Source organism: Panthera tigris, chromosome C2, assembly GCF_018350195.1.
Source record: "Panthera tigris isolate Pti1 chromosome C2, P.tigris_Pti1_mat1.1, whole genome shotgun sequence".
Lineage (NCBI taxonomy): Eukaryota > Metazoa > Chordata > Mammalia > Carnivora > Felidae > Panthera > Panthera tigris.
Window position 1 is genome coordinate 55,202,377 of NC_056668.1, and position 16,315 is coordinate 55,218,691.

At 36.1% G+C, this 16,315-nt stretch overlaps 1 protein-coding gene across 3 annotated transcripts in view; it reads left to right on the forward strand.

Moving 5' to 3' along the window:
* The first annotated feature begins 243 nt into the window (after window positions 1-243).
* Window positions 244-16,315, forward strand: part of LOC102965869 (T-cell receptor-associated transmembrane adapter 1) — a 38,494-nt gene continuing 22,422 nt past the window's right edge. The window contains exons 1-2 of one of the 3 annotated variants that reach the window (XM_042998934.1): window positions 244-528; window positions 13,733-13,843. In XM_042998934.1, the coding sequence (XP_042854868.1) occupies window positions 13,743-13,843 (101 nt within the window). In that variant the 5' untranslated portion in view covers window positions 244-528; window positions 13,733-13,742. Of the gene's footprint in view, window positions 529-3,932; window positions 4,012-13,732; window positions 13,844-16,315 lie in introns of those variants that run through there. The other 2 variants (XM_007098589.3, XM_042998935.1) reach the window with 2 other exon arrangements.

A 16,315-nucleotide genomic window follows, 5' to 3' on the forward strand; every position in this document is an offset into this window, starting at 1 on the left:
CATGGTGCCTCAAAGAAAACACAGCTAACAGCTGTGCACACCTGGGCTTCTCACTGTTTCCTCCCTACTGTCAGATGTTTTACTTTGTTTCCATGTGAACTCACTTATGAGGAGATCCCTGGATTCTCTCCAAAGAGTGGGAGATCCACCCCCAGGCTTTGCTTTCACTATTATTTTTAAATTAGATTCAGGTATTGATAGAAATCCAAATACCAGAATGCAGAGGCTTGTGAGATTGGTCTTGTCACGTAACACAAAAATTCAAGAGCGTACTGGTTTCAGATCAAAACTCTAGAAGCCTCCATCACCACATTTCCTGTTTGTAACTGAACAAAGTACACACGAAAGATTTCAAGACACAGAAGAGAGAGAAAACTGAGGTACAGTTAAAGACAAGTTTTACTGGCACACTACTTCTAAAGCGACAGAGCAACATTACTGAGGAAAAAAAGTTTGTGGGAGCATTTTTAATCCATATATTTGCCTTATGGTTACATAAGGATTTCTCTGAGAAAAGAAGCATGCCAGGTAAGCAGTATTTTTAATTCTTTTGTTCTATTCCTATGCCTATAAATTCACTAAATAATTTCCATGTCCCCATCCAAAAAACACCTAACATTTGGGAAGTAAATCAGTTTACATGTTATTTTTAAAGTGTGAGATAGCCTTTAGTATAATTAGAAAATACTTTGAAATATTTTACTGAATATAAGTTGATTATTTTCTCTTAAAAGAAAAAAATGGGAGGTTTTATAATATAAAGCTAGTTGTAGCTTTCACTGGTGTTCACTGATAACTATGCCATTTAAAGTATCTGTTATTTTTAAAGAAACTTGTTGATCATGCGTATTCCTCTTTAGTTTAGTTATAAAGCTGGTTAGTACTAACCACATTCTAATTCCTTTGAGTTTAGGGATTTTATTACCTTCCCAGACATTAATCCAATTGTCAATATCAGAGAGCTGACCATTCTGCAAAGGCCAGTGAAAATTCGATTGCTTGCAGCATGGATTACAAGGGTTGAATCCCCATCGATTAGCTGGATGTCTGTTCCATGTTGATAGTTCATTCCTCTTTCATTGTTTTACATACTTTTTATTTCTTTAATAAAAATCTTTTTGTTGTAAAAGAAACCACACATATAAAGTGGGAGAACTATGAAATATACATGAAAAAGAAAAAAATTTCCACAGCTCCCATCACCTTAAAAATCATAAGATATTATGTTGTATTCCCTTCCTACTTTTATTTCTATACATTCTATATGGTTTGCTTTTCCTACATGAAATAATAATGAACATAAAATCGTATGTCTAGATTTTTTGCTAACATTAGAATGTAATGATTTCCCTTTTTATGAAAACTTCTGCCTAATCATTTTAGATGAATGTAGACTATGACATTCATTGGGTTAATAACAGCTTCCTTAGTTGTTTTTTTATTGTTTGACATCTGTGTTGTATCCAGTTGTATTATATTTAAAATGACAGAAAGTTGAAAATCTCTATAGCTTTTTCTATATTAAAGGTTATTTTCTTGGAAATTCTAGAGTTGGAATTACTGAGCAAGAGGTTATGAACACTTTAAGTCTCATTATTACCAAAATACTTTTCTAAGACTGCTACCAAGTAACTTTGATCCTAGCGTGTGTCTCCTGAACAGTTTGGTATCATCTAAAAAAAAAATCTTTACTGAAAAAGTGTAATATGCTAGCCTATTGATAATACTTACTTTGATTATAATAAGGCTGAACACTTTCACATGGGTTTTTAAACTATAACCATACAATTTGTGCATTGTCTAATTACATCTTTTGCTTAATTATTGTGCTTTATCATACTTTTAAGATCAATTTGTATGAGCCACTTATAGGGTAAAGATATTATATATAATCCGTGAATTTGCTTTCCAATGTTTGGTTTGCCAAATTTTAAAAACAATTAATTGGATTAATCACACAGCTGATTAATCGCATGATACCTACGTAGGATACATACGATTTTCGCACCTGTCTTCACTTTTTTCCAGGTTCATAGATTAGCAAAGAACAAAATCAATTGTTGCAGTTTTGCTATGCCCTGGAAAAAATAGACATGGCAGTACTATTTACAGTGGCCATGAGCTGATGGTATTGGGGAACTCAGGAAGTGTGGGCAGGTCAAAGGCAGTGAATATGGCATTCAACTATTTCCAGGATTACTTAATTCTAATTTTACAATAGATGTGATAAAATTTCTTTCATACCATTTCCAAGTTTAGATTTTCCCTTTCGAGGTAACATAGGAGTTCCTCCATTGTTGGTTGAGAGCTTCTGCAATTCCACAGAAGAGATAAAAATACCAAATGTTTGCTGTTAAAGACTCAGATCTTAAAAGGAGAGGGGGAGAACAATGTGAAAGAAGAGAGTCAGATGACAATATGTTTTACATTTAGACAGGCGAGGTTAAACAAGAAAATAAGTGTGAAAGAGTGAAATTATTCCTGGTTAAGTAAAAGGAGGTATGAAAAGAAAAAATGCAAATCTTTCCTTTTCTTCTACCTACATGCTTTATATTCGCTGCATCAATCAATGGGCCAGTATCATAATTCCTACTGTGTTTCTGCATGCTCATAAAATCAATATTAGCTGAATCAAATGGCAAAAACAATTCTTGTGGGCTACCCTTAGTGTAAAGAGTGTGCCACGATTTAGTTACACATTGCTGTTTTTCAAAAAAAGAATTTTCATTGTTTTTATTCGGTTTTCTTTTCCCTTGAGCCTCAATCTCCTTTTTTGAGGACAGTAAGCCTTTCCTTTAGAGACTAGGTAGGACTAAATTATGAATCATCTTTTAAACTGAGATGTTCTTTAAATTAAAGATGGGTCAAAGACAATGTGTTTCATCATTTAATTTAGTTAATGTTTGCAGTGATTTTAAGGAAAGTCAATTCGGGAAAGATTGTCACTTACTAATCATAACTCTGAGAAATAAATGTGCACAAATTGCTAGTTAATAATAAATATCATTACCCTCAACCCAAGGGTTTGTAAAGTTAAAAAACAAAATAATCATCATCATTGTCATTATCATCAGCATCATTACTGGTCACATTTCTGGGCATTTTAAATTTCATGTAATTTTCTCAGTGTTCCCAAACTAGAAAGAAGATATAAAAAATTAACAGGCCTTCTTAAAACATTAAAGTAACATAGTAGTTAAAATTTTGTTGGATGAAAATTCCCAACAACCAGGGCATCTTCTGAGGATTTCACCAAGGTGCTTCTCCAACAGAAAACAGTAAGTACAGAAATAAAATGAAGGAGTAAATATAGGAAAAGAAAGACTCATCAACAGCAGGGATTTTGGCAACACTTCAATCTTAATAGGATTTTTCAAGTTGACCAATCCTAATTAGAGTTTAATTATAAAAGTGCCAAGTAGCCCAGTATTGGAGGAATTATACGGTCTTAAAATCTGCCCCCACCTCACTCCACATGTATGCTCTCTAACAAATTCAGTAAGTGTTGCTGAAGAGCAACCATGATGTACTAGAAAGAGGGACCTTGATGTCACACAGATGGGGATCGGACCTCCAACTTTACAATTGGTTTAGTGAGGTTCAGTGATATGTAAGAAGTCACACAGCTCATAAATGACTACACTCTTTCTTTCTCTACACTTCAAAGCAGACATTCCAATGCCCTGTATTGCTGTCGTCTGTCTCTCCATCATAGTCCTTCCTCAACATACACCACCCACTTTTCAAATAACCGCCTGGTCACAAAAGACACGTATTTAAGGTTGACAGATTTCAAATTTGGCATTAAAAACAATATTTTATTTACTCAAAAACCTGGGAGTAGAGTTGAGAATCCCTTCCAGTGCTTCTATCTATGACTCTAATGCCTTTTATTGATGGGGTGATTGTGATGTAAGTGGTGGGGGAGGGGGGTGGGATTTGTGGATACTGACAACGTGTCACAAAGAGTCATCAAGAATGCATCTAGTTCCACACCAAACTATCATCACGGTAAGAAAGTTGCTGTATAGGTAGAATCCATGGGGATTGTTATATCAGAACTTTTTCTTTGAACTTTCTGGGGTGTCTAAAGTAGATATACACATTCATGGGATGCAAAAAGGAGAAGGTCACTGCTCTGACAGAGTTTGCAAGCCAAGAAAGAGAAACCGTCATGAAAAGCCGTATCTTATATACTATAAACGTATGCACTGGTCTCAGTTACAGACTCCCTGAAGGAGAAACAATTAAGGCATTATATGTATTGCTTTTCTGTTGTTAATTGTTTAAATAAAGGCTTCTGTAGGAGTCATATCTGTCAGCAGAAAGACAATACATTTGCTTTAGCTAGGCTTCCCTCCAGAGTACATGCAAGTGTGAATTCTAAATACAGTGGCTGCCAAGTACTCTTGGCTTTAAGGGAGTCAGAGGTCTTATAATTAAAGCTACTACTATTAACCCTTGGCAGTTGAATGCTATATAGAAACTTAAATTATGGTTTTCCTAGCTGTCATTGCCTCACTAATACCTTCTTGAGGCCTTTGGCTTTTTAACAGTGTAATAGCTAAATTCAAATTGTGTGGGAGTTCTTTTTAAATTGATAAAAGCTTTTTAAGTGAAAGTAACTATAATTATGGAATAATAATAGTAAAGATTGCGTTTGTTGGGCAAGAATTTTTGAGCACTTTGTGAATCCAGCATTGTAAGAAGCATTATCTGTACCGAATAGATATCCACATGCATATGGAGATATACTGAATATGGATAAAGGGAGGTATGAAAGTGCGTGTGCATGTGTATTCGCATCTATATGGATCTGCCATTCAAGTTGAAAATCTCCACCATGTAGCTACTCAATACCTTCTCATCTGTGTATGTTTTTTTGTTTTTCAAAATGGGGGCATTTGTTGACAATCAAAAAATTATGAAAGCTGGGGTGCCTGGCTGGCTCAGTCATTATAGCATGTGACTCTTGATCTCAGGGTTGTAAGTTTGAGCCCCACATTGGGTATAGAGATTACTTAAAATTAAAATAAAAAAAAAAAACTATTAAAGCTATCAAGAATGTCATGAAATAACAAAGCTTCTAAATGAAAAGCTTCCTGTTTAAAACTCAGATCACATTACACAAGGAAAAAAATCTTGGAAAACAGAAGTCTGGATAGGGAATTGCAGACCCCCAAAATCAATAGGAAAACCAGAAACTATGCTAAGTATACCCTACCCTTCAGAATTTGGCCTGTGTTTTGGCCTTACTGTTCCTGACACATTTTATGAAAATTACCAGGACTTTCCTTAAACCCTTTATGTAAAATGTAGGCACATGACATTGATTTGGTTGTTTCTTTGTAGTTGAAAACAAATTATCTTCTTGTCCCAATTAATGGACTGATAGAACTTTTTCAGTGCTCCTTTTAATTACAAAGAATAAAGGGAAACTTCTAATTGAAATACAATTTTGTGCAAATGATAGGATATTTTATAGCTAGAATCAGTGTAATTATAAAAATAAGATTAAGGGTTTTGCCTTGAAGTATACCTTTCTACACTGTGCTCTACTTTATTTACCCAAACCATAACCATTTATTGAATCTATACTAAATACTAGACGCTATGAGAACTAGAAAGAAAAAAAACACTAAAGAGAAGGTAAATTGTTAGTTCTCTCAAGGATAAGTTCTAGAAATCTATTATTCTTTTTATTTATTTATTTGCTTTCTCGCCTCTCCCCTAGAAAGAGAGGTAATAGACGTATATAGCACAGTATAAAGGGTAACCAAATAGATCAAGACAAAGGAAAACAAGGAGCAAGGGATACGATTAAGTCATAAAAAATAAGTATATCATATTATCCAAGAGATTTTCTTAAGATAGATTGTGTATCAAACGATGGCCAATAGCAATTTTCACATGAACTAGAAGAGCAAAAATGTGACAGTCCTTGAGGAGATCCTCAGCTTCTTCTACCTGAGATACTGAATGACATATTAAATAATATCTTCCAGTCCATAAAATTCTTATAATTAATTAATTCAGTAGCAAGTTTTATACAGCTGTTTCTTTTTCTTAAAACAAGATTTATTTTGCCCTGATAACGTAGACAGAAAATGTACAAAATGTAAGAGAACAAACAGAGTGACAGTGTTTAAATTTTTATTTTCTGACTATAACCTGAAGTTCAGTATTCTGTTGCCATTTTAGGGCAGATTGTCAGCTGAGAGGGAAACCACTTTGATATTCTCTTAAAACATTTTGGGAACATAACTGGGACATGTTCCCAGAATAGAAAGCCATCAAAGCCCATTCTGCTTTCATTCAGAGGTAGATCCAGGGACAACCTATAGGTAGGGTCAAAATTTCCTTCCAAAATCAGTTTTGCATCCTTTCAGCATGTGCATGATTGAATGATCAAGGTTCCAAAGTGTATGTCATAGGATTTGATGCAATAATTCTAGACTGGACAATTTCTTCTTCTTCTTCTTTTTTTAATTACAAATTTTCTAAAGTAAATGTTCTTTAAAGTTTTTACTTAAATTCAAGTTAGTTAACATACACTGTAATATTAATCTCAGGTATAGAATTTAGTGAGTCATCACTTACATACAACACCCAGTGCTCATCACAAGTGCTCTGCTTTATACTCATCACCCATTTTGCCCATCCCCCCACCCATCTCCCCTCCAGCAACCCCCAGTTTGTTCTCTGTAGTTAAGAGTCTTTTATGGCTTGCCTCCCTCTTCCCCCTGCCCCATCTTCATCTGTTTATTTCTTAAATTGCACATATACATGAAATAATATGGTATTTGTCTTTCTCTGACTTATTTCGTTTAGCATAATACTGTCTAGCTACATCCACATCACTGCAAATGGCAAGATTTCATTCTTTTTTTGATGGCTGAGTACACACACACACACACACACACCAAATCTTTATATCCATTCATCAGTTGATGGACATTTGGGCTCTTTCCATAATTTGGCTATTGATGCTGCTATAAACATTGGGGTGCATGTGTCCCTTCCAATTAGTATTTTTGTGTCCTTTGGGTAAATACCTCTAAATACCTAGTAGTGCAATTGCTGGGTCATAGGGTAGTTCTATTTTTAACTTTTTGAGGAACCTCCATACTGTTTTCCAGAGTGGCTGCACCAGCTTGCATTCCTACCAACAGTGTAAGAGGGATCCCCTGTCTCTGTATCCTCACCAACATCTGTTGTTTCCTGTGTTGTTCATTTTAGCCACTCTGACAGGTGTGAGGTGGTATCTCATTATGGTTTTGATTTGTATTTCCCTGATGATGAGTGATGTTGAGCATCTTTTCATGTGTCTGCTGGCCATCTGTATTTCTTTTCTGGAAAAATTAGACTGGATGATTTCTTTTTTTTTTTTAAGTTTATTTATTTATTTTGAGAGAGAGAGCACACACATATGAGCAGGGGAGGAGCAGAAAGAGAGGGAGAGAGAGAATCCCAAGTAGGCTCCATGCTGTCAGCACAGAGCCCGATGCATGGCTTGATCTCAAACTGTGAGATCATGACCTGAGCTGAAATCAAGAGTCAGCCACTTACCCAACTCAGCCACTCAGGACCCCCTGGACTATTTCTAACATAAGACTACAAGTCACCCAATTTAGCCAAAGGTAAATTGTTAATACATCTATCAAATGCTTCATTTAAAACAATGCAACTTTCAGGTCAACTCTAAAATAAACTAGCTGTGATATGTGTTCTTAGGTAAACTGTGCTATATTGTGGCATATAACTAGTAGGCTGAAAAAAATAATAACAAATATTTGCCTAAAACAATAATTATAAATAGTTATACTTTGCCCATTCTTTTGCTAACAATAACCAGACAAAACAACTATTTCATGAGGCCATTCTTGATTTATGAAGGTAGAACCATGTTTTCAGCATAAAGAAAACCCTTATTTTTCTCTTCTCATAGTAGGACAGTGTGCATTTTTAATAAGTAAAAGTAAAGATATTGATGGGTCTTCAAGGCAAAAGTTGAGGAATGAAGGCATATCCCACTTCATACTTCTGAAAGTTATTGTGTGTTCTGTGAGGAGATTATTTCTATTCATCCTGACTCTTAAGTCATTAACATCCCAGTTTTATGCAGGCATATATTTCCTAGGGTTGTAGCTGGCTCATACAGCTTACCTCAACTAGTGGTATTGTTTAAATTCCTTTCCCAGAGAATTCGCTGACACTAACCAAACTCCCCAAAGACTGATTTTTAAACAAGAAAATAAAATTTTATGTTTATAGTGGTGTACACCCCATAAATTTAATTAGATACCTAGCTGTTAGCACCAACTTCCTTGTATCAAGTTCTTAGAAAAAATATAATAATCTGTAGGTTTTTTGGTAAATGTAGGTTCAGGGCAGAGAGAATTAGGATGTTGTTCATGAGTACTTTCACCAAGATTACAGCGGCCTAATGTGTTACTCTTCTTTTCACAAGGATCTATCTCATAGCTGCTGGGAGGTAGGTCTTTTCTCAACAGCACTAGAGACAAATGTACTATGATCTTCAACTTGTCTTTCCTAGATTGTGAGTGTGCCTAGACCTCATATTTGATCAGAACTTTTCTGTTGGCCCTAGTCATTACATTGTCTGTCTTTATTCCACTTGTCTTTTATTTAGTCAGTTGACACGTGTTCAGTGAGAACCTACTTTGTGCTGAATAGGTTACAGAAATAATAACAGGAGTCTCACTAGTAGGGAGATGAGAATAAGAATAACGATAGTTTCCAGTTACGAGTTGACTAAGTCATGGGAATAAAAGGTACAACATAGATAATACGGTCAATGGTATTGCAATAGTGTTGTGTGGGGACAGAAGGTAGATACATTTGTGGTGACCGTATAATGAATAGAAACGTACATCTGAAACTAATGTAACCTTGTGTGTCAACTACACTAAAAATTTTTGAAAACGATGCAATAGCTAACATTTATGGGGCATCTTACTGGCGAGGAACACTCTTCTACAAATCTCCTTACATGTCTTAACTCACTTAATCCCCACAAAAATAGGTAAAATGAGGAAATTGAGGCATGAAGACCAGGATGAATATGGCGTTCTTTCTGTCCTTTGGGAAGTTCACAGTCAAGTAGGAAGAGATTTTTACACATAGATGGTCATCTCAATATTTGTTGAAACGTAGGGGGGTGTAAAAGATGTCACTTGGTGGGGGACAGGCAGCATAGAGCAAATGCTTCAAAGAAAAGGTAGTCTTGAAGGATGACTATGAATCTGTCAAACAGCTGAGGAGAAAGGCATTTCAGGCAAAGGAGCAAATATACAGAGACATAAGGACATGAAATGTAAGTATGGTATCTACTGAGCATCATAAGTGCTTCAGAACGATTGGAGCAGGGTATATTATTGGGTAAGTATAGCAGATAAGTCCTAAAATTAGAAAACTTAAAGCAACATTTTGTGGAAACAGTTCATGGTAAGGAAAGAAAAGTGTTGTGATGTTCTCTATGCTTAGGGCAGAGATAAGAGCAGGTGCCTTCTCATGAAGTACCCATGTCACAGGCTCCAGAGAAAAGACAAAGGGACAACTTCCTCCACAAACCACGAAGGAGGAGACTACATGAGACAGTGTGTGGGAAGATAGTAGCTATCAGGATGGGGGTTGATGTAGTGTGGCTGAACCAAAAGAGCCATAAACATAAAGTCAGGGCCAATTAACTAATAGGATCACAGGCCAGACCAGCCTGAGAAGGGTCTTCTTAATACTGTGTTTAAAAAATTTTTTTAATTTTTTTAATGTTTATTTCTTTTTGAGAGAGAGAAAGAGAGAGAGAGAGAGAGAGAGAGATAGAGAGAGAGAGTGAGAGCCCTGCAGGGGAGGGGCAGAGAGAGAGGGAGACAGAGAATCTGAAGCAGGCTTCAGGCTCTGAGCTGTCAGCACAGAGCCCGATGTGGGGCTTGAACCGACAAACCGTGAAATCATGACCTGAGCCCAAGTCTGCTGGTTAACTGAATGAGCCACGCAGATGCCCCTTAAAAATTTTGTTTTAATGTTTATTTTTGAGAGAGAGACACAGAGCAAAAGCAGGGGAGGGGCAAAGAGAGAGGGAGACATAGAATCCGAAGCAGGCTCCAGGCTCTGAGCTGCCAGCACAGAGTCCGACAGGGGGCTCAAACCCACCAACAGCAAGATCATGACCTGAGCCCAGCTCAGATGCTTAACTGATTGAGCCACCCAGGCACCCCTTAATATTGTGTTTTAAAACCTGGGCCATCAACGGGGCATCTGGGTGGCTTAGTTGGTTGAATGTCTGACTTCAGCTCAGGTCATGATCTCAGGGTTCATGAGTTTGGGCCCCTTGTTGGGCTCTGTGCTGACAGCTCAGAGCCTGGAGCCTGCTTCAGATTCGGTGTCTCCTTCTCTCTGCTCCTCTCCCACTCACACTCTGTCTCTCTTTCAAAAAATAAGTAATAAAATAAACATTAAAAAAATTAAAACCTGGGCCATCAAGATATCAAAATCCTTTCAGATGTGTATATCTTTTGACCTCACAAATCAAGAATTTTTACCTGAGGGGTGCCTGGGTGGCTCAGTTGGTTGAGTGTCTGACTCTTAGTTTTGACTCAGGTCATGATCTCATGGTTTGAGAGTTTGAGCCCCACATTGGGCTCCATGCTGACAGCATGGAGCCTGCTTGACATTCTCTCTCTCCCTCTCTATCTGACCCTCCCCCACTCACCCTCTCTGTCTCTCAAAAATAAACTTTAAAAAAAGAATTTTTACCTGAAATAAAAAATTAAGGTTGGATATATAGTTTTAGCTACAGATATTCATCACAATACTGCTTATATACCTAAAAATCACAAGCAACTTACATGTCTAATGATAAGGGATTGTTTAAATAAATTATAGAAAATTCATTCAGTGGAATATAAGGCCGCTAAAAGAAATGAAAGCATATTTTATTTATAGGAAAAGAAGCACACTATAAATTGTTGGGGTGAAAGGAGATAACAGTATATTCAGTATAACTGAATCTTATGTCTCTGTCCATAATCATTTCTATACAGAGAAAAATAATTCGAAGTATATGAACCAAGGTTTTCACAGTGATTGTCTCTTGATAATAGGATTATGGTTGATTCTTAGCTTTCTTTTTTTTCTTGTCTAAGTTCACTAATAGTTTTTAATATTGAACACGGATGATATATATAAGTCTGGCCTCTGGGTAGCAACTAAAGTTCATTTGTTTGTCACCAAATACAGTGACTGCAAAGGGTGAGTGATTAGAATGTACTAGACTGAATAACCTGAAATGATAATTGTGAGCTATCTTGATAGAAAACATAGTGTGTGCCCTCAAATTACCTTAAAATGTGAAAGAATCTAGAACTAGGACTTTTTCTTTACTAGAAGAAAAGAAGTCTTTAATAACAGAATTCATGTATATAACCATTCATTTGATAACAAAGCAGAAATTAATACCTCTGTGTTGTGATATAGCAAAGAAGGAAACTGAGACCCATCTGGGAACTAAGATGGCTTGTTGGCCTCATTCTTCACAATTCTGGTTACATTAACCACCTGAAAAGGACTATTATCAATGGGAGGTAGAGAACAATCTTTCTTTGAAAGCATGCCTTAAAAATTCCCTTTAACCCAGCAATTGTATTCCCAGGAGCCTCTTTCTACAGATAAGCTCACATATGTATTAAATGCCTGTCCAATGAAGTTTGTTGCATTATTGTTTGTAAGAGAAAAACGTTTTAAAAAATCAGAATATCCATCTTAGAAAAATGGGTAGATGAATTATATTACAACAGCACTGTGTTATTCCATGCCACCACTACAGATAACATAACATGGTAAAAATCCTCCAGATGCACTGGTAAGTTTTTTTAAAAGGCTAATTAGTATAATATTAGTGACCCATTTATGCTCTAGTGGAGAACCTTATATGTTATTCTATATTTTGCTATTGCTAGAATTTTTAAAATTTAGACTTAGTATGAACTTGTGTTTTTTTCATAAACAGTTAAACATAAAAACCAAATAAACAATTCTAGGAATGTAGGCAGTATCATGCGATACCTAGAATTAGTAGTACATTTTAAATAGTTAATGATTACTGTGTTGTAGAATTCTCATAAATATTTATGGGATTATATTCATAATGAATAAATAAGGCCTTTCCAAACCTTAGTGTTTTTAACCAAATTAATTTGTAGGTTTATTGGAGGATAAAAGACTATTCAAGTCTTCTCAATTTTCTAAGACTCTATGAAACAAAAATTCCCTTAAAGAAAATAAACCACCCATTTCACCACCACCATCAGTTAACTTGTCCCATTTACTAATTAATTATTTTAAAATGTTTGTAAATTATGTACATTATATATGATACTACAGAGCAGAAGACAGAAATGGTCCTATTCTCTGTGGAGTTTATGGTATTCTGAACATTTAAATAACATGGTGCAAAAATAGAGACGAGGTAGCAGACATTAGTGAATAGATTTGCTGGTGTTTAAAGAGCCACAGACGGGGCGCCTGGGTGGCTCAGTCGGTTAAGCGTCCGACTTCAGCTCAGGTCAGGATCTCGCGGTCGCAAGTTCGAGCCCCGCATCGGGCTCTGGGCTGATGGCTCAGAGCCTGGAGCCTGCTTCCGATTCTGTGCCTCCCTCTCTCTCTGCCCCTCCCCTGTTCATGCTCTGTCTCTGTCTCAAAAATAAATAAACGTTAAAAAAAAAAAATTTAAAAAAAAAAGAGCCACAGACTAGTTCAAACAAAAGCAAAGTATATATAAATAAACAATATGCAAATTATATGCATATATGTATATGTACATCTATATCATAAATGCATATATATTTTATATATTTAATTATATATATGCCTATATTCATTTAAAAATAAATATGGAAAGAAAGAAAGAAAGAAAGAAAGAAAGAAAGAAAGAAAGAAAGAAAGAAAAAAAGAAAGAAATAAAGAAAGAGGGGCACCTGGGTGGCTCAGTCGGTTGGGCGGCAACTTCGGCTCGGGTCATGATCTCGCGGTCCGTGAGTTCGAGCCCCACGTCAGGCTCTGTGCTGACAGCTCAGAGCCTGGAGCCTGTTTGGGATTCTGTGTCTCCCTCTCTCTGACCCTCCCCCATTCATGCTCTGTCTCTCTCTGTCTCAAAAATAAATAAACGTTAAAAAAAATATTTAAAAAAAAAGAGAAAGAAAGAAAAAAGAAAGAAAGAAAAAAGGAAAGAAAAAAGAAAAGGAAAGAAAAAAGAAAGCAAGCAAGAAAGGAAGAAAGAAAATGAAAGATCTATTCAAAAACACAGGACCACTGAGGGCAGTTCAACAACCACTACAATGCCAACAAGTACTCAAAGAAAACAATTATAATTCCATTTGGATTGAATCTGGATGTTCTTGATTTTGAACCAAAGTTTTTATAATTAGTCACCAGTTGTCAAATTTTAGCAGCAACACTAAAAATGTCTTTCATCAACACTAAGAATGTGGGAAACTTGCTTCCTTTTGTTCATGCTGAATGCAGGGACTTACCACCAATACCCATTTGAAATCTATAAGAAACCTTTGTCTGTCAATGGTAATTAATTTTGTGGCAGAGGATTTGTTCTTCATTATGAATAAATACTATGGTTTCAATTGTGGGAATACCCAATTCAAAACAAATTGGTAAGCAGCTAATATATTATAGCTATGTTTGTTTGTTTGTTTTCCAGAAAACCCTGGATGCCACTATTATGTCTGGGTAATTCTAGCCTTTTTGGGATTAGCTCTGATTGTATCACTGATCTTCAATATTTCCCACTATGTGGAAAAGCAGCGACAAGGTGAGACATTTTGAGAAATAGCCACACATCTACTCCCGCATGAATGGAGACTGAGTCACTGGAAAATCTACAGAAGAAGACAGTTTTATGAAATGAGATGCAATAGGATATTTTTATCTGTAGAAAATCTATTTGATACTTTTTTTCCACTCTAAAGTTTTCTTTTTATTTTAAAAATACAATCATATTAGAATATGAACAGACTCCCAATCTTTGCTTTATCTCCGCCCTGAGATACAGAGTAAGAAAGAATTGTCCTGGTAAAATGTAGTTTTTCTTCTCCAATTCAACAGTAGTTGAGAAATTGTAATTTATTCTGTAGCAGCCATAAAGATTCTCACTGATGCGTGATAGGAAAAGTGAAGACTAAATTTTGAAGCTTCTACTCATGCCTACTCAAACCCCTCAGCATCAAGTCAGAGCCTCTAATGTGCAGTAGGACTGTATTGGGATCAGGAGAGAACTAGAAAAGCAACAGGCTGACCCACAGGCATTATCTAACACTCCCAGGGTCAGCTTTTCCTTTCAACAGCTGGTGAGCAGTTTTAACCATGTGGTTTTCATCCTCATGGGCATGACTGAAATAGTGTAGTGTGCAGCAATTGGCACAGTATTTGCACACTATTGGCATTCAGCACAAGCGTGTCGGGTGGATGGATGGATGGATGGATGGATGGATGGATGGTTATGCAAGTTCACCTATTTCTGGGAAAGGTCTTAATATGCTAGAGCCAAAATTCTATTGGGGGCAGGACATTTCTGTGGTAATAATGAATAGAAAACAAAATGTCAATGCTTTTTAACAGATGAAAATAAATAAAATGAAGTTAATAAAATTACATTAGAAACATGTGACCCAGAAAAACTGCAGGGCGCTAATTTAGAACAATAGTCAGATTCTGGGGAGAGTCCTTGATCCTCTTATGAGTGTCTTCTTCAGTGTTGCTAACGCAAATATAAAATATAAAGAAGAAGACATTATTGTCACGCCTCTCAAAAAAGATAAGAAGCACTAGAAAGTGAAGTGGCATAGTTGAGGTCACACATCTACTCAATAGCAAAGCCAAGGATAAGGGCCCAGTCTGTCTAATTCTCTGTCCAAATTGGTTTCCACGAGCACATTCTGTTTTTACACTGTTGATCAAATGTCCTTGGCCAGAAAGCCAACACTCTTTTAGGATCTCTATTTATCATTTCTATGCCTGAAACTCCAGGCAGGCAATGCTTTTTTCATTAGCAATGATTTCAGCAATTAATTTTTTTATCAAATATTTTTTCAAATACCTTTTATAAGTCAGATACATCAATGACCCACCATCCAACATCTTCGAAAAAAGTTTTCTTCATAAAAAAATGAGCTAACATTAGAATTCTTTTTTTTATAATAGCTTAACATGACTATACTTTAATTTCTTCACTAAAATGTTTTACGAATGCAGATAATATTGTCATTTGAGTTGGAAAAAGGTGAACGTAGAGCCATAGAGGTGAAATGTCTGCAGGTGGAAGCCAGGGCAAGAATAACCATCATGAACTGGTATTTCACTCTCCCACTGATTTCAGTGACAATCATCCAGAGATCTGTGTGGGACCAGGGAACAAGTGGGCTTTTTAGTTCTCAGTTTTGATGGTGTGTCCATTGGAATTTATTTATCCATGTTCATACCATTTGCCATCATATGAACTCCTTTTGAGAGTTGTTTTCTTATAATGATTAGTTGACCACTACTAAAAGACTGTAGACTAATTTTTTAGAAAGAAAGAAAGAAAGAAAGAAAGAAAGAAAGAAAGAAAGAAAGAAAGAAAGAAAGACTTTTTCCTTAAAAAAAAAAAAGACTTATTTTATTTTTTTTTCTTTTCAATTGTACAAACCCTTACTGCCTCAGGCATGCCATAAATTACTTTGTCTAAAAGCAGTATGGTAGGAAATAACAGTTTTTTAAAAGCAGGAAATAGTAAATTACACTTATTGTTGTATTTTTAAAATCAATTTCAGTTCTCTCAATTTGTTTTTAGCATCATGGCTTTTGAAGTCAATCTGTCATGAATTAGAACCCTGCTTTCAATATTTACCTGGGAGATCTCTTATACAAGAAGCATAACTTCTCATAGTCTCAGTTCCCTTGTCTACAAAATGTGGAGAATATCATCTATACCATAGGGCTCTTGCCAGAATTATACAGATACCTCGGCACAGTGCTGGGGACTGAGGAGGTCATTCCTGCATGGCGTGTAGCCCACATCACCACTATTGGTTGCCTGGTGCTTCCTTCCCTCCTTCCACAAACATTTGTTAAAGGCTTGCTATGACTATGTATTATCCCATTTAACTTTAGTGTTGGTTATTTCAGGGAATGTTAGTTCCTCTGGCTTCTCACCACTCCCACCAACTCTATATTCTCTAGGTCCTCTCCAGCTCCTGTGTCACTTCCTGCCCCACCTCTATATTATCCAACACGATTATGCAATAAC